Source organism: Camelus ferus, chromosome 9 (assembly GCF_009834535.1).
Source record: "Camelus ferus isolate YT-003-E chromosome 9, BCGSAC_Cfer_1.0, whole genome shotgun sequence".
Taxonomy (NCBI): domain Eukaryota; kingdom Metazoa; phylum Chordata; class Mammalia; order Artiodactyla; family Camelidae; genus Camelus; species Camelus ferus.
Genome location: NC_045704.1, coordinates 67,070,958 through 67,098,003, shown reverse-complemented (window position 1 = coordinate 67,098,003; position 27,046 = coordinate 67,070,958). Strand labels below are relative to the sequence as shown.

The 27,046-nt window shown below is 39.2% G+C and overlaps 1 protein-coding gene across 4 annotated transcripts in view; it reads right to left on the bottom strand.

Annotated features, from left to right (window-relative positions):
- ABCD3 (ATP binding cassette subfamily D member 3) overlaps nt 1-25,272 on the bottom strand; it is a 63,977-nt gene extending 38,705 nt beyond the window's left edge. For 2 of the 4 annotated variants that reach the window (XR_004322667.1, XM_032487125.1), the window contains exons 1-3: nt 24,912-25,272; nt 8,339-8,375; nt 2,170-2,268 (exon numbers count right to left, since the gene is read on the bottom strand). Coding sequence is in view for 3 of the 4 variants with exons in the window: in XM_032487125.1 (XP_032343016.1) it covers nt 2,170-2,268; nt 8,339-8,375; nt 24,912-25,021 (246 nt within the window). In the remaining variant the exon portion in view is untranslated. Of the gene's footprint in view, nt 1-2,169; nt 2,269-8,338; nt 8,376-9,017; nt 9,151-24,911 lie in introns of those variants that run through there. The other 2 variants (XM_032487124.1, XM_014564497.2) reach the window with 2 other exon arrangements.
- Between the last annotated feature and the right edge of the window lie 1,774 nt (nt 25,273-27,046).

Genomic DNA, 27,046 nt, shown 5'->3' with positions numbered 1-27,046 from the left:
CCCCTCGTCTGGGGAGCTGGCTAGTGGGGAAGACACTGTCTCCCCACCCTGTCGCACCACCTCAGAGTTAGGTATTCAGCTGACAACAGAGGAACGTGCTGATTTTCATCAGTACTATCTGTAGGTGACGCCTTAACTGTAATGCTAACTTCTAATTTAGACCTTAAATACAGTCTCAGTGCTAAATTAAGCAATTGAAGAATAAAGCTAACATTAAACAAAGTTTTTTCCTTTATTTTATGTTCTTTGCTTAATTTTTTCTTAAAATAAGTACCAAGTTTACTTGTCTCACTTAAGCAAAATCTGACCAACTTTGATGACTGACAGTCCTGGAATGTCTTTTTACACAAAAGATGTCCGTAGAATCACGATTCCATTACTGGGTTTGTAGAGCACGTCAGAAACTAAAGATCAGTCTGCTCAGACAGTCCCTCGCTTTATGATACATATGAACTTCCATATATTCATACACAGTCTCTTCATTTCTTTATTTCACGCAGTGATTAATTAATCTCTCTAACTTCAGTCATCTATGATTTCTACGGGAGTTCATTTCACTTCCTCAACTGGGGTTTTTATACCCGTTAAAGATGGTTCATAAAACAGCTCTGTGGCTTGAATTTTAAATAAAGATTCTTCAAAGTCAGACAGGTTGTAGAATGAGAATTAATTACGTCTGAAGAGACATGGGACACTGCCACAAAGAAGACGATGAGCGTTAGGCTGCATTTTAAATATATTTATCTTTTGGAGGTGTTGGGCAGGGTCAGGAGGGGGGAGGTCGTTGAAAGTATGAGAGCACAGGGCCTGGCTGTAACACAGCAAAGAATCTCCCAGGCAGATGGTATTGAAAAGAAGGGCAAAGTCAGCTTGTGATTAACCCTATAGGAAAGACAGAAGCCAAATGTGGTTTTTTTAGAGTTTTAGAAAGAAGACTAGTTAGAAAAGGAGAAGCAAAAAGACCAATTAAGAGATTATAATAATCCAAGTAAGTGAGAACAGTAGGAATGGAAAGAGATTCATCTAAGAGAAGCTCAAGGATACTTGGAAAAAAACATTTAAAACATAAGGGAGGAAGCAGATTTAAAAAGTGTCAGTGTGATCTCATTTTTATTAAAATATGTGCTCACACACAAGAAGACTACACCAAAATACGAACAGAGGTTCTCTCTGAGTGGGAGGCTAATTAGGCACCGAGGGAAATAAATAACTACATGTTCTAATTTTTCCTTAAGAAACATATTATTCTCTATCTAACTGAGAAAAAATATTATTAAATTATTTTTTAGTTTCTCAAGGGCGGAATCAACGAGACATCATGCTGACGTGAGGGGAAGGAGAGCAAGTGGGATGGAGGAGTGGGCCTTCTCTCGGAGAACTTCAGAGCTTCAGAACGTCTTAGCCTTTTCCTGCTATCAACAGATTATGAGGCTAATGCTTTTAAAAACTTGAACAATGGGGAACAATTATGTTTTAAGAAGACATATTTGGCAGAAAAGATTTAAAAGGGGGAGATTCTTTGGAATGAGACTAATTAAAGAACACTGTAGTATCTAGCCAAACACGTTTAGAAGGAAAAATTAGCAGACACCAGCGACTGAAAGGATGAGGGAAGTATGGGGAGGAGGAAGAGTCAAAAATGGTGTATTTAGTGTATAAAAGGAGAATACCGAGGTGATTAAGGAGGGAGATCACAGCATTATTTTTTGAGTCATTAAAAATACAAACAAATAATGACAAAAATAATCTTGATAAAAAGGCAAAGGAGGGGATAACAAGACTTTATTCTTACAACCAGCTCACTTCCTGAAAATACTTGAATTCAGATTATCATTTAGGTATCTTAAGAACATATTTAATCAAATATGAAGAAGCAACCCTTGAACATATTCCATATTAATGTGACTTGTTAACATCTTAATGCGATAAAAAGATCTGTCTTTCTAAATTTAACCTTGTTTTCATCATGTTATAATAAAGCAGTCCTGGATAGGGTAGCTGTGCTGAAGTATTCTAGTATCTCACATAAAATACGAACAAGAAAACACTATTTAAAAACTGGCACTGTTTAACAAGGGTACTTGTAGGACAGGCAATGATTTAAAGATAAAATTATGTCACGTGACCTTTCAAGTTCAACACTTAACATTGTAATTTCATAAGACTTACCTCTTTGCAAAATGTTTTGGGGATCATGATTTTCAGAATCTGTGTGAGCCTCAAAAAAAACACCTTGTCCACCACAGCTCGCTCTTTTTTCCCCTCTTTCTACATTAAAAAAACAACAACAACAAAGCTTTAAAACAGCTATAACAAGTAAGATTAAAAAACTATGTCTCATCTAAGTCAACATAAACAACCATCAAGATGGTTATCACATTCAAAGAACACAGGCCTACACTGTTCTTCATCTTCAAACATGCTTTCAGGAAAATAAGGTGTTGCCAAAAACTGAATAAGGAAGCAAGAAGCTCTGAAGCCAGAGAAATCTGCGGCAGAAGGGCACTGCGCGTGGAGGGCGCAGCCAGCGCCCAGACCCGGTGGAAGGCCGGCTCCTGTGCTGCGGGCGGTGCGCGGGCGGTGCGCAGGCCGCCCAGCGGGGCCGCGGGCCGGGCAGCAGCGGGGGGGGGGGGGGGGGGGGGGGTGCCAGGCGGAGGGCCAGCTGAGGACGGCCCCATGCTTGCTCATTGTTCACTATCCACCTCCTGGCCAACAGCGGAACTCTGTGGAACTCCTGAACAGGAATTTTCCTGCTATCAATTTCAGGAAAATTTTGGATTCCTAGATTTATCATTTAGTGTTTCCAGTATGCAATCTGCCAATTCACTCCCTCTTCCTTATAAACTCACAGACAAGGTTCCTTCACTCATACAGTTCACATTCTAGCAGGGGAAATACATAAAAATAAACCAATAAACAGATTGGTACAGCTAGACAAGGCAGGGTCGTGAGAAAAAAAAGCATGATTCAGAAAGTATGATGAGAAGAGTCTCTTCTGGGACGTGTCGGTTAAGCGGAGACGTAAATAAAATGTAGTCACGTGATTATCTCGGGAGGGGGAGGGTAGTAAAGCACAGGGAACACCAAGCACAAAGCCCAGTTCAGGAGTAAAACTGGCGTGTACACCAGACCACTGCTCGAGCAGAGGAGACAAAATGAGCAGAGCCGAAGAGGCAGGCAGGGCCTGTGAAGAACTGAGCCCTGAAACCACAGGATTTCGAGTTGGTTGTCAGTGTGCAGGGTAACCACCAGAGCAGTAATTCATCTTATTACCCTCAGACATTTCTGCATTTTCACTGGTCCATGAAAATAGAGGTATAAAACAGTTTGCAAGGATAAGGAAAAAAGTGACCTGAACTGGGTATGGTGGAGGTTATTTGTTTTATTACACCTGGGCTGTCTGGAAGAACAGCCAGGAGAAACTTCTCAGAACAGGCACGACTCTACAGAAGGACCCCATCCCCTAACCTAGCCCCTCCCCCAATGCCTGTAACCACAGCTCACGTATTTATTAACTAGTGCACTCTTGATAAACAAATATCCGTGGTGTTGTAAACTCTATTAGTTAGACAAACTGGTATAAATATGCTTTAATGAAATTAATGTCTAACTTGATAAACCTCATGTGACTAGTCTGCGTACTGAAATAGAATAATAATAAGCTGCCACCCCTATGCCAGACACTGTGCCACGTGTTTCACACCTGTGATCCTAACAGACACTGTGTGTAGTACAGAACTGCAGACCAAGGAAGGAAGTGTGAAGACACTGAGCGTGTAGAGTTAGATCTGAAGAAGAAAGAACTGTATGAGAACCAGCCGACCCTGTAACTGCTGGAACAGAGTTCAGGTCTTTCAAACATTATGAAGGGTGCAGACTTCATCCAGCTGACTCATAGGCCCAGTCCACTTCACTCGCATATACATGCATTCATTCATTCAATAAAGTTACTAGCCCAATGATGGGGGACGCACCAGTGAACAAAACAGACAAAAAGCACTGCTCACTGTCTGTTTACTTTAGCTAGCCTATTCTCCTCAAGCCAAACCTTGTAACTTCAACCTAAATCTCCTCTTTCACGTCCCCAAACTGAGAAAGGATAGGAAGAAAAGAATAAAGAGAAGGCAATGCACATCAAATGCTTTTTTTTTAAAAAAAAAAAGTTAAACTTGTACTCTCAAGTTTTTCCTCCTGTCTCTGCCTCCCTACCTCAGCTCATCCCACCAGCAGGCAGCATCTCCTCCATTCCTAGACTGAGCCTTGGACAGAATAATTCCAAGGGAAAATGGCCATCTTCTGACTTATACAGAGGACTACCTATTTCTAGCTGCTCTCAAGAAGTGATCTAGGGCAAACAATCAGGAAGCTTTAAAAAAAAAAAAAAGCTCTAAGTCTGTAACAACGAAGCACCTGGTATAGAATTAGCAGTTTACCTGGTACGTAATTCCTCCTCGTCTTCTTCTTCTGTTCCTGTTGTCACTGCTCCTATTTCTTAAGCTGTCTGAAAGCTAACTTTATTATTTTCATTACATTTGAATCCATGAAGGGAACTATATACTTCCTAGAGTCAGGAAACACCAAACACCTGGACTGGAGGACTGCCTCAGAAAGGCTGAAGGAATATCAAGATGCTCTACCACCCTTGATGACATAATAAAACTCATGCCTGAAACCAATCTAAATGCAAACACCTACAGAGAATGTGCATTTCATAAACACAACTAGTCTCTCCTAAGAATTCATTTTAAATTCACAATTGACTTTCCCCACCTCTAAACTTCCCAGTAATTTTTAAAAGTACAAAAAAAACCCCACTTTAATGATACAAATCTAACATGCAAATCATAGGAAAAGCAAACAAATCATTAAATAAAGATCATCTAAGAAGTTAAAGTAATAATGCAACCAGAATGTACTTAACATTCAGGAGTCAACAAAGGTCCAAGAGCAATGAGAAGTTCCCGCTGATGTGTCAAATCAACTTAAAAAGGTGAGATGAACTAGAACTGACTGAAAAAGATGTTTGAAATAGCAAGTAAAATGAAAGGCTATGGTGCTGACAAGAATGTAAGCATTTCTGAATATTGTTAGAGAATGTGTAAACTGATTAAACTATTCTGTTGCATCTATCAAAATGTAAAATGTACACTCACTGTAAAATGTGAAACAACCCAGCACATTTACCTTTAGAAACTTATCCTAGAGGTATTCGTGCATGTACGGTTAACACATAAATGAAAAAAAGTGTGCACTGCTTTATACTATAAAATTAAAAACATAAATGCACATCAACAATGGCATACTACATAAGTCATGGTAAATTTATGCAATGAAAATTCTGTGCAACTGTAGAAAAGGAAGCAGCTCATACTCATAAAAGAATAGTATAGAGGAGTTAAAATTCACTAGATCTACAGTCATCAACAAAGATGGATCTAAAGAAATCATACTGAAAAAAGGTAGAATGATACATATAATGATTCAATTTATAAAATTTTTAATATGCAAAATAATTCTACCTACATTGTTCACAGATATACATATACACACACATTCCAAAAGTATAAAAATATTCATGGGAATGCTAAATATCAAACCCAGCAGTGTGTATCTTTATATATTTTGAATTTTAGACCCTGTGTATTACATGAAAATTAAATGAATAAATATTTTAAAAATCAAGTCAACTATCTCTTTATACTATTTTCTAACTCTATTAAATTTTTTCTCAAATCTTGTCTTACGAAAAGTATCACACTCCAACGCATCTCACCAATGATTATTAAAAATTTCAGTGAAAAAAAGTCCCTTTTTAACTGCTTCCCCTCATAAGTAACATCTTCACTATAGAAAAATATGATGAGCAAAAATAAGAAGACTACACTACCAGTGAGAGATATCAACTGTTAATATTTGCACATCTTACCAAAGTTCATTTTACCATATGCCTATGTGTGCACTTCCTATGAATTTTATATATTTGGTATCAGTGTGTACACTGTCTTATATCCTTTTTTTGCCAATCATTTAATCTATCCTAAATTTAGCATGCTTATACCAAATGACTAGCAAACAAGTATACATTTTAAAAACTGTACCTAAAATGGTAAGAATTTTAAAATGAGTGCATGAATTTGCTGGACTGGCTAGTTGCAGTGATGGCCTAGAGTCTGCAGATGTGATGATATGCAGATAGCGGCTGTAACGCAGGTAACTAAGGTTTGATCACTAGTGTAATTTAGATATGAGAGATTGTGAAGATGGAGATTTGCTAGAAGACTGGAGATAAGCACATCTTGTTCCATTTTTCAAACATTATGGAAACGAAAGAATAGCAGTTTTGATGTCAATCTCCAGAATATTCAGAGAACAGACATTGACATGGAGGGCTTGGGAAGACCTGACAGACACGAATCACTAGAAGCCAGCCTGAGTCGACTACAAATAAGTCACATGAAACCCTTCTGATTTTCTTCTTTAAGGATACTGTACCTAGTACATTAGCTGACATGTACAACATAAATCCATGTGGGCAGGAACTGACTTTGATAACTGCTGTACGTGCAGAACCAAGAACAATGCCAGGCATATATGAGGGGCTCAATCACTATTTGTTGAAAGACTTAATAAATGAATTAATAAACTAAGGAACTTAATGTTATTAAACTATTGTGGTCTTCCAATGGAGAAATAAAGATCAGATTTTGTTACAGCTGGATATAGTCACAGCTGAATAAATCATAACCAGAAATAAAAACAAACAAAAAAAACCAAACATCAAGACATGCCACAGAGGAATTTTCTTGTCCTAACCTAGTCAATACTACTGAGGAAGATAGAGAAGGCACGTTAAATTTGTAGGTAACACCTTCCACCTAATGTACTAGATGTTAGGATTACATTCAAAACTACACTGATAGAATAGACATACCACAGAATAGACTAGTAGACCCTACAGACTGAGATTTACAGGGATAAATTAATGTGTATTTGAAAGAACACAACTGAGTTACCTTATGACCCAGCAATGCTACTCCCAGGTATACATCCAAGAGAAATGAAAACATATGCCTACACAAAAGCTCGTACGTGAATGTTCATAGTAGCATTATTCATAATGGCCAAAAAAGGGGAAACAACCTGAATTTCCCTCAACTGATGGATAAATAAATGTGATAGAGCTATACAATGGAATATTATTCAGCAATAAAAAGGAATAAAACACTGATACACTCAACAACACAGACAAAACTTGAAAACATCATATTAAGTGAAAGAAGCCAGTCACAAAAGGCTACATATTTTATTTCTAAGAAATGCCCAAAATAGGCAAATCAATAGAGACAGAAAGTAGATCGGGGTTACCAGGGGCCAGGAGGAGAGGGTAATGAGGAATGACTGCTAATGGGTATGGAATTTCATTCTAGGGAAATGAAAATTTTCTATAATTAGATAGTGGTAATGGCTGTACAACTCTGTGAACATACTAAAACCAGTGAATTGTATACTTAAACAGATGGATTTTATTTATGTATGAATTATATCTCAATAAAGTTGTTATTTAAAAAAGAAATAAAGAAATCAACTGATAAAATACAGATGTAGGAAATCTGTCAACAGAGATGTTCACCAGAAAGGTACCTGAAGGTTATAATTGACCATAAACTCCACTTAATGTAAAGCAGTTATGACTAAAGAAGTAAAAGCAATTTGAGGCTGAATTTTAGCAATATGATACTCATATCAAGAGATGTAACAGTGCCGAGGCATTCCACATTAGGCAAGTCATATCTGGACAAGCACGCTCTATTCTAAGCATAATGTACAGAGAACTACCTGGTACAGACCCAGAGGAGGGCGCACTATGTACTGAAGAACTGTCAGAAGCCATGTCACGTGAGAGATACTTAGCGGGATTAGGGTTGTTTGGTGTGGGAGAGAAGGACTCAGAAAATGCAACTATCTTAAAAAAATACAAGAGTCTGTTAGAGGAAACAGAGTAAACCTGTCCTGTTTCTACAAAAGACAAAACAGAGTCAGTTGTTAAGAGGCTACACGGGACGGTGAATCTTGTCATGGGCTGGAACTACGACACACGGCTGCCTCCCGGGCACTCCCACTTGCCATCAAATGAACCAGTTCACGTAAATACCAGAAGTCACCTTACACAGATTCGTATTTTAGGAAGAATTTCTATAATACGTAGCAGATTGGAGGTGATATTTAAGTTCCCCTTTAATTCTAAAAATCCATGATCTTATCCTAATGCAAAAACATGTAATGAAATAAATGAAACAAAAGCATGAAATCCCAAAGAGTAGATGCTTTAAAATTTTACCTCATTGTTCTGTAATGGTGGCTTTCCATTCTTCTTACTGCAAAGAAAAAGAAAAAAGAGCGAGAGAGCTTTACTTGCAAACTGTTCCCATCATAAAAATTATTTTAAGATATCAAAAGAATATATCAAATTCTCCAAATGAGTTTCTTCTTTTACATGTCAGCCTGAGATAGACTATGTTAAATGCAATAGTCCAGCTGCCTCTTACTAACTATAATTCACAGGAAGTGCTCAGTACGTGTTAACTACTACAATCATGCATCAGGTATTATGTTGGTAATTTAAAAAAAAAAAAAAAACACATACACACTTATTTTACAAATTCTCCCATGGAAATGTGGAGTCTGTTTTTCTATCTTTGAATTAAGGCATGGCAATGTGAATGGCTCTGACCAACAGAACATCAGCAAATTGACACAAGCAAGGGCTTGAAAGATGTTTATGCCCTGGGCCCTCTCTCCTGCTGCTAGAAATCTTCTCCTAGCCATGTGGGCAATCCTAGGTTAACTGCCTACAGGAGAGATCATGTGTCCTTTCCCTGTTACAAACGAAAACACTGCCTTGGAAGAGTCAGCAGCAGCCCCAAGGTTACTCTGGCACTTGAAGCCGGGTCTGACTACTAACCCAGACTCTCTCCCTAAACCCTGTAATATCAGGCTTGGGTTCTTTTCATACACACCATCCTAGCACGCCATGCTTCTGCATAACATTGATCACATTCTAAATCTCTCTCTCCTCCCAGTAAGGTAGTTCCATGAGATCAGAGTTACTGCAGGTTGGCTCTCCAAAGAAGAGGTGAGGTGGTGTTTGGAGTACAAAGTGTTCATTAGAGATCAATGTCTGTGAAAGGAAGGTGACAAAAGAAAGTTTGGGCAGAACTCAAGCTGTGATGTAGGCCCAACAAAATTTCAGCCAGCTGGGCAGGGAGCCCTACAGCAAGTACTGTCTGTCCATCAGAGCGCTCTGTCATGAGCTGAAATGGTCAAGTCTTTAAACCTCCTTCCAGCACAGTATGCAAACGCATGCTGCTCCAGGGAAGTCATGACCTGGGGGGAAGATGGCTCTGCAGCTAAGGGGGACCCTAAGATGTGTGCAGAAGGGGTTACCTGATGATCTGCATTCCTCACAGCTGGACAGTAAGCCCTTCTTTGAAGGCAATGTGGGGAGCACATCTCCCTGGCCAGCGCAGGGCTCATGTATCAGCCAGCCCCCTATGTTCAACACCTAGTGGAGCTCCAAAAACTCTGCAGAATGAACATTTTCAGTAATAAGACACCAGGTCATTCAATAAGGCTAGAAAGGCAAACTACGCTTTGGTAGGCGCTATCATTTTTAAAGTGCTTGGGGTTATTGTTGATTCTAAGTTCAGCTGTATTACAGGATTATCTCATTTTAAATTTTCATGAGATGGCAAGACTGTTTCAGAAAATGCCTTCCATATACACGTTCAAGCATGCACAGTTAATTATGAGCCTCTTTTATAAGGCTTTCTAAATTCCTCTTTTTGAAGAATTCTTTAACGTTTCCTCAGTTTTGAAGATTCCAGCTACATAACTCACACAGATTAAGATAAATTAGAGTAGTATACTAGAATCCTATTTAACAGCTTACATTTTTTTCACTTGAAATGTCATGCTAAAGATTGGAAAGAAGTTAATTTACTTTCAAATACAAGATCTACTAGTAGACAGATTCAAGTCTACCAAAAATTCAGTATTTTCCTTTTCTTAATAAATTATCCTATGAAACTAAAAAGGCTCTACAACAGACATGTCTTCTACTCCTGTGTGTTCTACTACTGAAAAAAAACTATTTATCCACTAAATCCATTAAAATAAAAGTTTTTGTGTTCGAAATATATTACCGACATGCACACTAAATGGCAAGGTATCTGTAATATCTACAACAATCATTGACTATCAGTTGTCTTGTTATATTTCAGGGTTTAACCAACTGGAGTTATTTTTAAATCTAATTTTGTGACTATGTGAATCACGATCACTCATACAGCCAGTCTACTATACCAGTATCGGTGTCCGGTTCAGTCAGGAGCTGCTCATCTATATTCTTCTCGCTCAATAAATCAGCACACTTTACAAAATGACAGAAGTTCATATCAGTCCTTCCACTGCCTTGCCCAACAGCCCTGCCTGGGCAGAGGCAAGGAAAAGAGAATCACAGGACCAGGGTAAGATACAGAAAAACAAGTCGGTTGCTAAAGTGTAGAAGAAAGACACACAGAAAAGATACACTATCAAACACATCTGCTACTGAAAAGCCAGGTAAATTATAAAAGTGACGCGGTCAAGAATCACTCAGATGTACACAGCTGCCTTCTATATGCTAGGAACTATTCTTGATCAGTGTTTCTCAACCTTGTGGTCTCAGGATCCTCAAAACTTTTATTTTTGTTATATGGGTATTTATCATATGGAATTTCAACCTTAGAAATTTTTAAAATATTTACTCACTTAAAGATAAACACATTACACATTAAATAAAATTTTTGCAAAAACACCTATATTTTCCCAAACAAAACCGCTTAGTAAGAAAAGTGGCATTGTTTCATATTTTGGCAAATCTTCTTTATGTCTGGCTCCGTAGAAGACAAATGAATTCTCATATCTGAGTCTGCATTTTTTCCTCCCTACTCAATACAGATAGATACTTGTTAAACAGGAGTATTCCAATAACTGTGGATACTCTCCTGCGGTGTTGCAAGATATAATGCAGTCTGAAATCATAGCAATACACTTACACTCTGATACAACAGAACTCACTGGTCTGCACTACATCTTCAATGGCTCTTTCTACCCATTCAAAATTTTCTAAGGTCATGCATTAGTCATTTGGAAAATACTGGTTCACTGAGTTATAAAGCAGACCTTCCAAATGTATTAGACAATATTTTTAAAAAATTATATTTGTTAATATTGTTGACCAATCTTATCAGAAAGTTCTCAAGCACTGGGGAGCTATAAAGCTCATGGCTGCACAGAAGTTCTCCAAATTCTAATTTTCAACCACAAAGCATTTATGCTGGTTATCAACAGCAAAAGAAAAACACAAGAAAAATTTCCAAATGTTTGTAAACTGTGGTAAATTAAATATTGAGACAAATCCCTAAAAAGGAGGAATCTTTTTTCCCATCCTTGAATGTGGGCCAGGCTTGTGTCTTGCTCTAGCCAACAGAATATGGTGGAAGCCTTTCTGCTTTCACCTTAGCTTCTTGCAATGCTGACCTGCAATTACCATGTGAGGAACTAGTCTGGCCTACCAAATGATATAAAGTCATTTAGATGAGAACCAAGGCCCCCCAGCCACCAGCCAGCACCAACCATCAGATGTGAACTTCCCAGCCAACCCTCTGGCTGAAAGCAGCCTAACAAGTGAACCCAGACAAAAGCAGCAGAGGAACTAACCAGCAACCCACAGAATTAAGGGGAAAAAAAAAAAACTGTTTTAAGCCATTAAGACTTGGAGTGGTCTGTCATACAACAATAGGTAACTGACATAAATAAATTCACTTGTGAAATGTCACAGGTCAAAGAAATTTTAAAAATTTGAAATGAATGATATACATATCCAATGGTATGTTTACAAAGTAACAGTTTACCTATCAAAACCCTGTGGGATGCAACCAAAGCAGTGCTTAGAGGACCTTCTAACCTTAAACGCACACATTAAAAAAGAAGGCTGAAAATTCATTATCTGAACATTAGAAAAAGAACAAAATTAACTGAAGAAATTATAAAGAATAAAAGAATACAGATAAAAGCAAAAAATGATGAAATAAAAGACACTCAACAGAGGTAAAGCAAAACTAAAAGTCAGACTTTAAAGAAAAAGAACACATTTAAAAACTCAGGGCAAGACTGATCAAAAAAAAGAGAGGGCAATATAACCAGTATCAGAAATTGATCTATGAGGGTTAGATAAAACCCTCCTCAAAACCTCAACAAGCTGATTCTACATTTAAACAGATATAATGCAAATGCAAGAGGTGATCACTAAGGCACATTTCATGCGTTTGTAAGATTCACGGCATTTATAAAGTAAGGTTCCTCCAAAGCATCTATACAAGAGCATGAACATTTATTTACAAGTATTGAATCAACAGGTTCATAACGACGCTTAGGAAGAACTCATTGCCCACCTTCAGGAAATAACAAGGAACTAATGTATTATTTTAAAACCTGATAAATAAAGAAGCAAATACTTACCTTGCCTTTCCTAACTGAACTGTACCACTGGGTAATCAAACAGTAGACGAAGAAAAGTTTCTCTTTATGGAAGCATTCCACCCTCTACATGGAGTAGTAACAGAATTCAAATATCCCCATTTTGCAAGCCCTAATAAACTCACTGATTGAGGCATCACGTATCAGTGGCTGCTCAAATCAAAAAAAGAGAGCCAGCCAGACATTACACCCCTTAGGAGAGAGAGTACAGGACATCGATAACTAGGAAGTGCTCCTGTCCAAAAAACAAAACAAAATCTAAATTTGATCAAGCTTTTAGATCTGACTGCCAATTTGCAGGAAACACAGAATACGAAGGAAAAATTATGAAACTGGCATAATCCAGATTACAGAATCTGTATCAGTCAAAACACTGGATTGCTTCAACAAATAAACCATAACAAAGAAAGGGGAAAGAGAAATGGCATGAAGACATGCAGGTTAAAAGATACTTGAACGAGAAAAACACAAATACAACTAAATGATAGTGCTCTGGAGCGCACATTTGGGTGATAAAATTATAAAGACGTGCAAAGATTCAACTGCTATCTAGGTCAGGGTGGCAGAGGGAAAGGCTGTGATTGGAAGGGGCATGTGGGAGGCTTCAGGGTGGATGGCAAATACATTTCTCGACCTGGGTGGTAGTTACCAAAAAAGACATTAATTTATATATGTGTTTTGTGCAGTTTTCTATATTTGTTGTATAATATACAATAAAAAGTTTTTTTAAAACCTTAAGAGTATCTCACTATGACTATAATGTTTTAATATTAACATACTACAATAAAATTTTAATAATTAATTTCACTTTGAATTTAACATAAGATTTTTTTTTTTAACCCTTGCACGATTTTTGGCTATTCTTTTGAATCTGAAACTGAGTTTATGATGAATCTCTCCATCCAAAACTTTATCCCCATTCTGGTCCCCTCTGACTTCTGGCTAACTGAACTAATCAACCAGAGTCAGATGACTAAACCTGCTGTGGCTCGTCTCCCACTCCCTTGCTTAGTGCCCTGCAATAAACCCTTACTTTGCTGCAAACACCTGCTGTCAAGAGTTTGACTTCCTACGCGGCGGGCGCTTGGTTAAGTCCATCTGAAGGATTGGATAAAAATACTTTATTCTCTCTTGCAGCTTCCACATGGCTAATTCAAAGTTAAGAACTCTTATAATCAGGTATCATTTGTATCTTTCAGATTACTCACTGATAAAATGAAGATTTAAAAAAAAAAAACAACTATCTCAAAAGACTGTTGTGAGGAATAAAGGCAAAATAGTTAAAACCATGCCTATACTAAGTTCTCAAATACCTACTAGTAACGCAACCAGTCCCTCCAGTCTCTGCAGCCCCTTGTTCTCAAATCAGAACTCCACCAGTGCCCCATCTCTGCTCTGGCTGCTTCCCCACCTAGAACGCCTTTTACCCCTTTTCTCTTCAGATCAGGCACAGATACGAAGCCCCCCCCAGGTAACACCCAGAACAGGTAAATAGACATCCCCAGCTCAGTGCTGCTGCCAAGGTATGCGTCTACCACAGGCCTAGTCATAGACTAGACTCGTGCAAACTTTCCGTGTATTTCTATTTCCACAACACTAGGGTTAGAAGTAATGTTCACCACTTCGGTATCTCAATGCCTAGCCTAGTGACACACAACAAGCAGTCAACAGAATGTACCAGATACATGTTGTATTTCCTCCTACACTTCCTTTCTTCAATAAAGCGAGGGAAAGTAGCTATTTGTTGAGCCAGTGATTAAATACATAGAGAAATATATTCACTCATTCAATAAAATGGAAATTATCAAACACATAAAAAAAATAAGATCCTTTCATTGATTCTGTCCTACACTTGCTTTCTCCCCACCCCTATTCCTTTACTAAATAACACATCTTGGGCATTATTGCAAGGGGAGGGGAGAAGCAAATGAATATTATAATTGAAAACACCTTAAATCTAATTTCCTAATGCAACAAAACTGTATTCACAGGTAAATGGAGAATAATATTTTAAATAAAATATACCAGGAGGTTTTTTTTTTTAACTAGAAATTTGATGTGAAATGTTAAGAGACAGGATTCTCTCAACAGCCTGTGAGTTTAACAGCAGAAATCCTGTCTAATTCAATTTTTAATCTTTCCAAGTGCCCAATACAAAGCTAGAATGAAATAGGTTCTGTCTTCTCCCGCCACAGGATCCACCTAGGAAACAGACCTCTCTCATTCACTACTGCGTGTCCTCAGCACCGAGCACTAAATGCTGAATGAAGGTACAGACTTGTACCACACCCCTACCTTGAGAACAGGACCTCTCACCTCTACAAACCCAGCCTGACACATAGCAGGAACGCAATGTTCTCTAAGTTAGTGCATGATCTTTGCGTTCCTTTCTTTGAGTGGTTCATTGATTCCCACGCCAACCTACTCCCTCCAGTCCTAGTTCTGGAATGAGGAAAAGATCTGAATTTACTTCAATTTCTCCTTTTGCTATAACTTAAGTTCACCTCCAAGATGTAATGAAGAAAGAAACATAAATTCAAATAATACTGAATTGGAAGTCAGAAGATTGAGTTTGATGCAAATTACTATGAAGCATTTTTACAAGTAAGTTAAAAGCACGCATAGTAAAAAGGAAATGCAGCAATATGCTAATACCATACTAATCAAAGCTAAGATGCACCGGTTGTAAATTGCACCCTAATTTCAGAGAAGATGAAATATGAAAAAGCATATTTACATATGAAAAAGTGCATCTTGGAATCAATGAAATATGACAATAATCATTACAGGTGTTTAGTCTCTTCTTTTTTTCTACTATTCAAATTTTCCAAAGTGTGTATTTATTTTGATACTGCAAAAATATTTACTTTGTAAAACTATAAAGCATGGAAACAGTATTTAATTATAAAACAATTTTTTAGGTCTAGTCCTACTCACTAAAGATAAATTTATAGGACCATACCTTTTCCTTCCAACAAGATACCATGTCTCACGTTGCTTACTTCATAAGTTTATGAAAGTGTACAAATGTTTTAAATAGTGACATGCAGTGACACAGACACAGCATGCTGATTAAATGACTAAATTATTTACCTAGAGAAGTTGCCTCATTCCACATAGTACATTTATTTTTAATGCCAACAGGTAACTTCTTAAGCATAGAGTAAGTCATACAACCTACAATTATGTCTTCTGTTACAATACCATTGTGGCAGTGTGCGAGTTGCTTACACCTATTCACAGACATCAAATTAGATGAACGCCTTGGTGAGCTTTATTTTCGATTTTATACTTTATTAATTTAATTGCATTAATCCAGGACTGCTAATCTAGCCAAAGGACAACAAATGTACGTTTTAAAAAACAAACAAAAGCACCTGTAGCATGCTCACCAGTTCTACCTAACAAGGCTTCAAGCTTATCTTAATGTGCATAGTGGTTCCCACTGAAGAGCACAACCGCCAGTCATCCAGAGTGTTTTACCTTCACATTTATGAAAGGCTATATTCTCGACAGAGATGCCTAAAACAAAAGTGATTTCCTCATAAAAAGGATGTTTTGAGAAAAGCCATATTCTTAAGCAAGGGCCCGATGCCTATTTTTTTTAAGAGAAATGACTACAAATGTCATTTTTAAACAACTCTAACATTCTGTAAAAATAATTCCAAAAAAATAACAATAGAGAAATATAGTACTCATTTTGCATAAAATTTAATTTGGCATATGTAATTCTAAAGAAAATTACAAAGAGCACCTATCTTTCTTCCTCATAATTCTAGTGTGTATTTTATTGCAACAGATTAGAAGGTGATGATATTCATCAGGTCTTGGATGAGTCTGACGTTGAAATCCTGGGGGGAAAAAATTAAGAATTACTTATGTAAGTGAATAAGATGGCATAGGTACTTAGAAGAAAGTGGTAAATTCTAAGAGCAAGCATGAGTTCACCAAAAAGTCATGTCAGACCAAACTCATTCCTGTCTCTGAAGGGGTCATGAAAATTCTGTAATCTTAGTTTATTATGCTACAAAGCATTTGATGATGGAACAAATCAGGGGTTCTCCACCTTTTCCATGTAAAAGAGATGGATGCCACATACAGCTCTAGGGTCTTGTCTCATTAGCTCCATGACTAGAAAAGAAAGACTCTTCCCCACTGGCTCCAGCAGAAACATCACAAAGGAGGAAGGACTGACTGGCCCAGTGTGGATGGGTGCCTAGCGCTGCTGTCAGAGTGCTGGTCATTGTCACAAGGACAGGTGTGAAAAGCAACAGACAAGTTAAAAGTGAGAACCAATACAACACCCAAAGGGTATCATTTAAAAGAAATACAAATACATTGTTCTGTGCTTAGTCCTCTCCAGGAACCTCATTTATTGACAAAATATGCAGAAGGAACACTAATTAAATGTGCAGGATGCAAAAAAATTTAGGAGGAAGTGATGTGCCCAAACAAAAATAAGTGCAAAGATCCACATCCAGGTTTTTAAAAAAATCAAACACAACACACTGAGAAGGGGGAAGTAAGGGAAAACAACCATGTAAGCTACATATGCCTGAAGAATAACAACTGTCAAGAAAAGGAATGTAACCTCACCCATTGTAACAAAAGCTCTGGATTCACAAAGCAGGTAACAGTCCATTTCACTCTGTCAGTCAAATCTCCTCTTAAAGGGGTGGAGAAATAAAGAGGACCGTAGTCAAGGAGCAGCAACCAAAAAAACACAGAGGCCTGAAACCACGCCACGTAAAAGCCACTTAAATACTGTCCAACTGTCCAACTCTGGTTCTACCAACGCAAAAGGTTTCTTCAGGGAGATTTTCATGGCATATTTGAGGAAATTTTTAGGAAGACTCAAGAGCTTCTGCGAACCTAACAGTGGGATGTTTTGCTGTCCTGTAGCAAGCACAGGGAGAGCTAAAGCAGTCTTTTATTTACTGAGCTTTGTTCCAGCGGCTGAGTTAGAATGCTTTCTCATCTAATCCTCACAACTAGTGCGTTAAGTAAATACTATCATCCCGGCTCTACAGATGAGAAAACTGAGGCTTAAAGAGGTTGAGTAAATTGACCAAGATCACAGATGTAGCAAACAGCTGAATAAAACCCTGAATCCATATCTAACTCCGAAGACCATGTTTTATCCTATACCAAGTGCAGCCATAATAAAGATAAGTTGCTGCATATAAAAATATGCATTCTTTCAAATTAAAATAATCCTGTAACATCATTTTACACCTCTAAAGTAGCCCCCCCAATTCAAACACTCCTTAATGGTAATTAGAGGATTAAATCATCACTCATTCATAGTATTCTATGGAACAAATTACAAAAAGTAAAGTATGGAATTTCTGTAGCTCCAGAATGTTCATACATTTTCCACAAACACTAAGGAACACTCATAACCTTCCTTCATTAACCCTATTTCTGGCAATTTATTCCAATGAAATAATTCAGCGGAGACAGAGATGTTCACTCACAACAATAAACAGTATTATCTACAAAAAATGCAGAAGCAATCAAGATACTCAATATGTAAGGGTAAAATAAATTATGATACAGTCACACAAAGAAGTATTTATCTTTTTTTTAATACAGTAATGAAGTTCATGTAGAAACACAGGAAAGGTGTCTATACTTAAATGAAAATAGCAAAACATTACATAACTATGTAAAAATATATGCACATAAATAATAAAAGGTAATAAAAATAAAACAGTATGTGTGTTATGGTGATGACATTATGGATAACTTTTAATTTTTAAAAACTGTCTCTAATGTTTCCACTCTATTGTTAACTGTCAAAAGCAGGTTATAAAATGATACCCATTTTTATAAATTTGTAAGATTTGGTTTATCCATGCACATAAAAGGGACCCAGCTCCTAAAGAGCTCATAATATACTTAAGGAGACATTTACATTTGCAGCAAGAAAAAAATTGTTACTTAAAATAACAGTAACCACATCCCTAAGAAATGAGCATCACAGAGTTGGAGTCATTCAACGAACATTTTTGAGTGCCTACTATTTGCCAGCCCCAGCTCTAGCCACTGGAGCTTGACAATGAACAAAACAGACAAAAATTTCCTGCCCTCATGGAACTTACATCCTAGCAGCAGAGACATACAATAAAAAAGTTAGTATATAAACTAAATAATGCAATTGATAGTGCTAAGTGCTAAGGATAAAAGTAAAGCCAAGAAAGTGGGCAGTGTGTGTGTGTAGGAGATGCTATTTTAAATTGAGTGGCAATGGAAAGTCTCACTGAGAAGGTATCTGCTAAAAGACTGACAAATGGGAAGGAGTAAACAGCGGGGCTACACAGGGAAAGAGAATTCCAGGCAGGGGAACAGCAATCGCAAAAGCCCTAAAGCGGAATGCCTGACCAATGATGCTAACGTGTCCAAAACTGAGAAGTATAATTAATTACACGGTCTACACCCAGTTTCCCCCAGCAGACCACAGACAGCTACACAGTTCTGAGAAAATAACCAGCATCTGCTGGTTTCTGCACACAGCTGCTTTTCCTGGCAAATCCTTTAAGGCCTTCTTTACCTATGATTGCTTAAGCGTTTCGTTTTTACTCTGAGGATCCATATAAGGCCAGCCCCTTCAACATCCACACACATTTCATCCTAAGGGTCTCCTTCAATTTCCAGCCCCTCACCTGATTCATGCTTGTAATTCGCAGAACATTCAGTGAGCGTATGAAACAGGAAGGTAAAGCCAACCCCTTCCAGAGCTTGCTTTGAAAGGAGCAGACCCCAGGAAGGAAAGCGGAATTCAGTGCGCAGGAAAGCTGTAGGGGGGTCAGCGGGAGAGAGTACAGGGGGTAGAATCTAAAGATGTGAGAACATCCAGGGGTAGAGAGAAGACCCAGCGACAGGCCTGCAGGGCTGAGGCTCAGCGAAAAACAGCCAACAAATCTCCAACAGCGAGAATATCCAAGAAACTTGTAAAAAAAAAAAAAAAAAAAAAAGGATGTCTCCATTTTAAGCTGTTCACTGCCACCAAATAATCCCTGTCACTACTCTCACGTTTTCAGTAAAACTCTACCACAAACACCTGCTTTGTGACTGATGCTTTAGAGGAATCAAGGCAGATACCAAAATGACAGGCTCAAGAGACAAGATATAAGTCGGATCTAAAATAGAGCAGAAACAGAGAAGGAAAGTTAGGCATGACTGAGAGAAACACAGCTCCCTGAAACTTCTCAGAAATATTTGGGGGAGGAAACTGTGTGCCCACCATCTATCAGCTGGGGCTTTGGAAAGGATGAAGGACCACTCCGTAAGCTGGTGGACAAGGCTACACTGACGGCGAACAGCTAGATCACACCCAGTCAGGCAGTGAATAGATGAAACAAGAAAAGTACCTAAGTTCACGGTTCAGAGGTTAAAGGGGGATGATCATCATTCAGATCAAGAGCTGCTTCAAAATACTTCATGGAAAAGGTGGCCCTGACCTAACTCTTAAAGGATAAGAGCTAAAGAACAGAGGACAGAGAGAGAGATATTCCAGGTGTGGCTAATATTATGAATAAGCCTCCAAAGCCAGGAATGAGTGCAGTCTGTTCAAAGAGCAGGTCAGAAACTGGCCTACTTGTAACAGAGAGTAGTCATTGGCAAGAAATGGCATGTAAGGTTAGCCAGGTAAGGGGAGACCAGATAAAGAAAGGCTCTGAAATCCAGCATGAGAAATCTGAACTTTGGCAAGGATCCATGGGGAGGGAAAGGAAACTGCTTTGTTCTATTTTTGTTCTTCATTTGATTTATTTAGATCATAAAACAGCTTAACAATCCCACTCCTAGGCATCTATCCAGAGGGAACTCTAACTCAGAAGGACAGATGCACCCCATCTTCAGAGCGGTGCTATCACAATAGCCAAGACAGGGAAACAACCTAGATATCGACTGACAGATGACTGCATATTTAGACAATGGAATACTACTCTGCCATAAAAAAGAATAAAATCATGTCATTTGCAGCAACATGGATGGACCTGGAGATAGTCATTTTAAGTGAAGCTAGAAAGAGAAAGAAAAATACCATATGATATCACTTACAAGTGGAATCTAAAAAAAAAAAAAAAAAAAGACAAATGAATTTATTTACAAAACAGAAACAGACTCACAGACATAGATAACAAACTTATGGTCACCAAGGGGAAAAGGAGTAGGAAGGGATAAATGGGGAGTTTGAGATTTGCAGATAATAATTACTATATATAAAATAGATAAGCAAGTTTCTACTGTATTGCACAGGGAACTATATTCAATACCTTGCAGTGACCTACAATGAAAAAGAATATAAAGGAATCAAAAAGGAATATATGTATGTATATGTATGACCGAAACACCATGCTGTACACCAGAAATTGACACAACATTGTAAACTGACTATATTTCAATTAAAAAAAAAAAAAGGAAAAAAATAGTTTGGCAATGTAGACCAGTCCCTTCCCTGCCTTCTAAAAGTGGTCCACTGATTTCCCAACCCCCAGCACGTGTTTTACAATCTCAAGTACACAACTGTCACTTCTCCGAAGATAACATCTCTACTCATGTATGCTGGTGTCTCTAATTGCCTGCCCATCACCCTTCAACTATCCTACATCATCTGCCACTCTATACTTACTGAATGTCTATCCCTTAACATGTGCAAACGAGGAATTTAAAGATGACTCAGCTCATGCCCGCCAGAAACTCAGAGTCTGACCCAAGCAGAAGCCAAGAAAATAAACTAGGACCACATAGCGTGGTAACCAGAGTAGAGGAATGCTTAGAGCAGCATGAGAGCAGAGGAAGTAACAACAGTTTGGAGATCAGAAAAAGACAGAAAACATCTAAGAGAAAGTGCTAAATGAACTGAATCTTGAAGGAAAATAAGCATCAAAGGGTGGGGAGAAGTGGAGATGACAGTGACCACAAGCAGACTGCAACGGCCGGGCAGAGCCTGTCCGACTCAGAGACTTAACTCCATACAGCCCGCCAAGTAGGAGAAGTGGTGAAGGACCAGATCGTGAACACCATTCTCTCATACTAAGAATTTTGTGTTTTAGAATAGCAGAAAGATTTTAATGAAGAAATAACACGTTCGTATTTCTGTTTCTTAAAAAGAACTCTAGTGGTAGCAGAAGATGGACTGAAACAGCACCACCACCAAGCTTCCTCCTCTCACAAAATGCTACAAAATCTGATAAAGGCTGCTATTAACATTCAATTTAGCTCCAGTTATTCATTCCTACCCCCTTTCTAGGTTTAGCTAACATCCTTCATAAAACCTTCCCTAATTCTTTCTAAAACACATTAATCTCTTCATTCTCAGAATTTCTACGGCATGACTACCTGTACACTGCATAGCCATCATCTTACATTTTTAACAAATTCCCATCTAAAAATGTCAAATATTTCCTGAATGTATGTGTAATACACACACACAAACACACACCCCTGTCTCCACCCCACAGCACCTAGCACAGTAATAAAACAATCTGAAACAGATACTTCCTTTGAACTGAATACACGGTCTCCTTTATTCATAAGTAAAAAGATTCCACTGTTTGTCATAAGTAATAAACAAAATTAGATGTATGATTAAGCAAAACTAGGGTGAAAAAGAGTACAGTGGTCATGGGGAATGGAAACAAGGGAGCTTTCTGGGGAGATAAAAATGTTCTAATTTATGAAAAGGACATTTACACTATTGTATCCACTTAAAAAATGTATATGATGCATACAGTTCAATACATATAAATTTTACCTAAAAAGCTGTAAAAATAAGGGGTAGGGAGCAAAGAACTACAGATGAAACAAGAATGGTACAATGTTGGTGGTACTTCTTGTTTAAAGTGTACAGGGGGTCCATTATATTATTCTGCTTACTTTGAATATGTGTGTAATTTTCCATAATAAAAATTCAAACATATGTATATATATAAAAACTCATATATATATATATATATGTGTATATATATATATAATCTAACATATGATTTGACTGGGTAGAATGACTGCATTAACAAAACTAAGAAATTACTCAGAACATTAAATTACTCCTTCTCCCAACGTCTGGAATTTATGACACTGTAACTTGTAAAGTAGTTCTATTAGTTTTATTGCCCATCTGATTCTAAGGAATATTCTCCAAAACAAATCTACTGTTAATAGCACAGACGAAAAAAGCACAAGTAGTCACAGGTTCCTTCATTAGGCACTAGACAGTAAAATTAATTAGCTCTGTTAGCAAAGATACCCCGAAAACCAGTAAAATACAGTTAGAATTTTCTAATCTTCAAAGTGCTGATGCCAAGACAGTGACTGAAAGATATCTAAAAGATTCTGGAAGTATATTACCTATAAAGATAGACTCAACACCATTCTTAATGGTTTTAAAATAATTCAATCATTTTATCTCAGTGATTTAAACTTCATGCTTATCTGCTCATAATTTGCACTCCCCTCTCACAAACTATTTAATTTTTTCCTTACTCCTGTCAGTGCAAAAGATTAACAACAATCTTTCATTCAGTAAATTAACTGTTGCATAATTTAATCCCCCCAAAAAGTTCACAAAGTTTCTCAAAAGGAGATTTTAAAGTATTTTATATAATAATGAACACAAAAAATTGCTTAATAAGAGATTCCACTATACTGTTTTGCTATTATTGCTACTATTTCCCATCAGATTATGCTTAAAATTTCCCTTACTTAATAAGCTATGGCCTTATTAATCAGTAACTACTTTAGCTGTGACAGGAAGGGGCTTGAAGAGAGCTTCTGGGGTGTTAATAATGTTCTTATCTGGGTGGAGATCTAGGTGATGATTACATGGGTGAGTTCCATTTGTGAAAATTCTTCAAGCTCTACACTTAAGTGTATTTTTCTACAAGTATATAATACTCCAACAAAGCAAAGTTTAAACAAACAAACAAAGAGCAAAAACGCAAGCCAGAGCTGTTAGGTTTGTCTTCAAGTCTCCCTCATACTAGAACACCTGCTCTACGACTGAAACATGTCTCGGGAAAAATGTAACTCAAGGTTATTTTATAGCATTCAATGTTTTCTATTGCCATATTCCTTGATAACAAATAACTTCCATTAGCAAGTGGGAGCTCAACGCATACAATCTAATAGAAAATTTTGTTTATATTTCCCAGAATAAATCATTTCAAAAGTGAACTGAATAGAAGAAAAGTGAATAGGTACTGCATTGTCCAGACAAGATGTATATCACTTTCAACTTCATTAAGTAGATTTAGGAAGGAAAAGAAAGACCAACGCTCCAGACTTCAATAAGTTAAGGAAGTCAGGAGGTTAGTAAGAATTTCATGCGAAGGAAGGCCACGTAGTGTTTCAGTCCAAAGGCTAATGTAAACCAGATACACTAGGTAAATCAAAACAGAAGGCAACAGCACCTGCGCAGAGAAACTAATGAAATAAAACGCATGAAAGCACGATGCGAAGATTTAATATGAAATATCCAATGGTGCCAAGAATGCTTGGCAAGTATCCTTTTCTCATTCATTCGCTTAAGGCAAGCGACTCCCAGCAAATAAAAAATTGTCTGTAACCTCACAACAGGCACTCAATTCTCTCTCTTCCTTCTTATAATCTTCTAATCTCCCAAAGTTAAGTCTAAACACTAAAATTCTCCAGGGGGGAAACAATACAGTATAAATAAAAAGGTTCTTGACCCTTATTTAAGACACATTTTCACCTTCCACCTGCAGAGCCAGGGAACCGATCTAGCCTTTCCGGGTGAAATGCCAGGGCGTCCACTGACCAACTCCAAGCGGACCCCACTTTAGAAAGTAACTTTGCAAAGTGGACCCAGGATAGTTCACAAGACCCATCCCTCGCGACTTACCAACAGCAGCTACTAAGGAATCGTGCCAAACCTCATCCAATGACTTGGACAACAGCCTCAAGCCCGGTGAGTTCAATCCCCATCCTTAAGTCACACACACACACGTCCACAAAGCAAACCCACAGTCTGACAGATGAGATGGCAAACCCACAACACACCCAGAAAGTTGATGCAGAAACGAGGCGGTCTGGGGAGGACTCGGGGGCCGACCCCTCGGGGCAGAGGCACAGGTTCGCCAGCGGGCGCAGGAGAAAGACTGGCAGCCCCGGGGGCAGAGTGAGCGAGCCCAGTGGCCGCCGGCGCCGCGGGGACACCGGGACGCCCTGACGCTGGAACCCGGCGGCGGCAGCCCCCTCGCCGCTCGGTCTCGCCGGGCAAAGCGACCCGTCCGCCAGGGCGAGGAAGGAGAGCGCGCAAGGAGCGCCCGCGGGGGCCCGGGGAGGCGGCCCGGCCACGGCCTTCTTACCCGTGCAGGCCGAGGGCGCGGCGCCGCTTGTGCAGCAGGCAGAGCAGCAGAAAGGCGGCCCCCGCCAGCGAAGAGTTTCGCACCGTCAGGTACTTGCTGAAGGCCGCCATGGCACAGTCCGCGAGAGCGCGCCGGGGACAGGGACGGGGACGGGGACGCGGCGGCGGCGGCAACCTAAGTGCAGGAAGCGCGGGGGCGGCTGGGAGGAGGGGAGCGCGCGGAGGGAGGGCGGTGCCGGGCGCGCTGGACCGCCCCTGGGCGCGCGCCGCCGCGCCGGAGCCCCCGCGGACTTCGCCTCGGCGGGAGCGCGCGCAGGCGCAGGCGCCGCCGAGGCTGGAACAGCCCCGGGGCGCGCTCTGCGCACGCGCGGACCCTCGCAGGGTCGCCGGGAACGCGGGCGCGAAGACGCCCCCCGAGCTTCCTGCTGCGGCCCCCAGCTCCTGCGACGCCTTGTTGTCGCCCCCGCCTCAGCCTTGACCTCCCCCTCGCCGCGCCATACACGCGCGGGCTTTCACAAGTAACTGGAAGAGCGGGCCTGGCCTGCGCCGGGGGTTTGGTGGGACCTGCCGCCCCACCCGCCGTGATGGGCCGTTACCACCCTCTTAAAGGAGCCCGGGAGGAAGGGATGCGGCCCCAGCGGGGACTGCACAGAACTGAGCGCACAGCCGTCGTCTAGACCAGCGTAACTGTCCGGAGCTCTGCAGAGGGGTACCGAAATGTGGGAAGAGTGACTACACTTTTCCAAGCCGTGATTTAGAATGTCTGGGGGATTGTGAAATTGGCTTGGTGGATGGAGTCCGTGAGTTGTTTTTTTTTTTTTTTTAATGAAAGGGAAGAATAGAACACAATAGAGAAATCTGAGTGCATCGCGTGTGACGGAGTTGTTTCGATAAATTTTTATTCCAGTCTTGAATCTGTCTGCCCCGGGGAGTGATACAAAATGTATTTCTTAATATAAATCTTATCAAACGAAAAGCTTGAGAAACACTGTTCTTTGCAAAGAAACATTTAAACACAACAGGCGTGCATTGTATTAGTGCTGGCCTTACTCCCAGAATTAGAAGGGCCTTACAGATTACAGCATTCTTCTGTTGGGCCCTGGGATACAGAAATCCTTATCCTTAGCATTTAGACTAGCATGTGTACAGTGCCTAGCGAGTCCCTGTCCTCAGCTGAGGAAACCAGAGAAAAGCAAGTGTGTCAGAAAGTAAGAAGGTAAACCTCGCATAATACACACACATTAAGTAGCCCACATTAACGTAACGCACAAAACAGTTTACTCAGTGTCTTCTCTAAAAATAGGTAGTTGCCTAACACAGATTACAAAAATCACAAGGACCCCAGATATAGTAGTATGTGGGTGTGTGTGCGTGTAGCTGTGTTCAACTGTCTATAAATTTTGCTAAAGTGAAACTTCTAAATTCTTCATTTGCTATGTTGATACTTTCATTATCTCTTTAACAGGTAATTAGGTCTATTGGGCACCGAGAATACAAGGATGAACAAATCACAATCTCTATTCTGCAGAGGCTGGTAGAGAAGAAAAAACATGAAAAAAGAATTATAAATGTGGAAAGTACCACAATAGGGGTATGCACAAGGCACTGGGACAGCACAAAAGAAAAAAGTGCTTCATTTTGAAATTTTCAGTTAAGGTTTGATACAGAAGGTGATTTTGTAGCTGAGTCAGAAAGGATCAAGGGAGTCACTTGGGAAGACAAGAGAGGAAATGGGGAAATTACTAACTCACTAATAAATTGCACAGTACTATGAAAGTGTTAGGAACCTTGGAATAAAATGACTGTATCATCTTGGAGTTTGTAGCAGTAAAGGAAATGCAGCATGCAAGATTAGTGCAAAATATATCTATTTAGTAAATTGATTATATTTCAAAGGAAAGATATTTAGGAAGTAGACTATAGGTGAAAGATAAGAATGACTCACTGGACAAGATATTCTAAAAGGTACCCTTGTTCAAGAAGCATGAGTGATTCTTGAAAAATGAAATTAGGTAATACGAGCTCAAATAATTTTGCTGCTCATAAAGCCCATTAGATAAAGACCATCAGGAGCAAACCTGTAACCCAGCAAGGTTAGGTTTATTGCCACAGCAAACACCACCACACAGCAGAGGA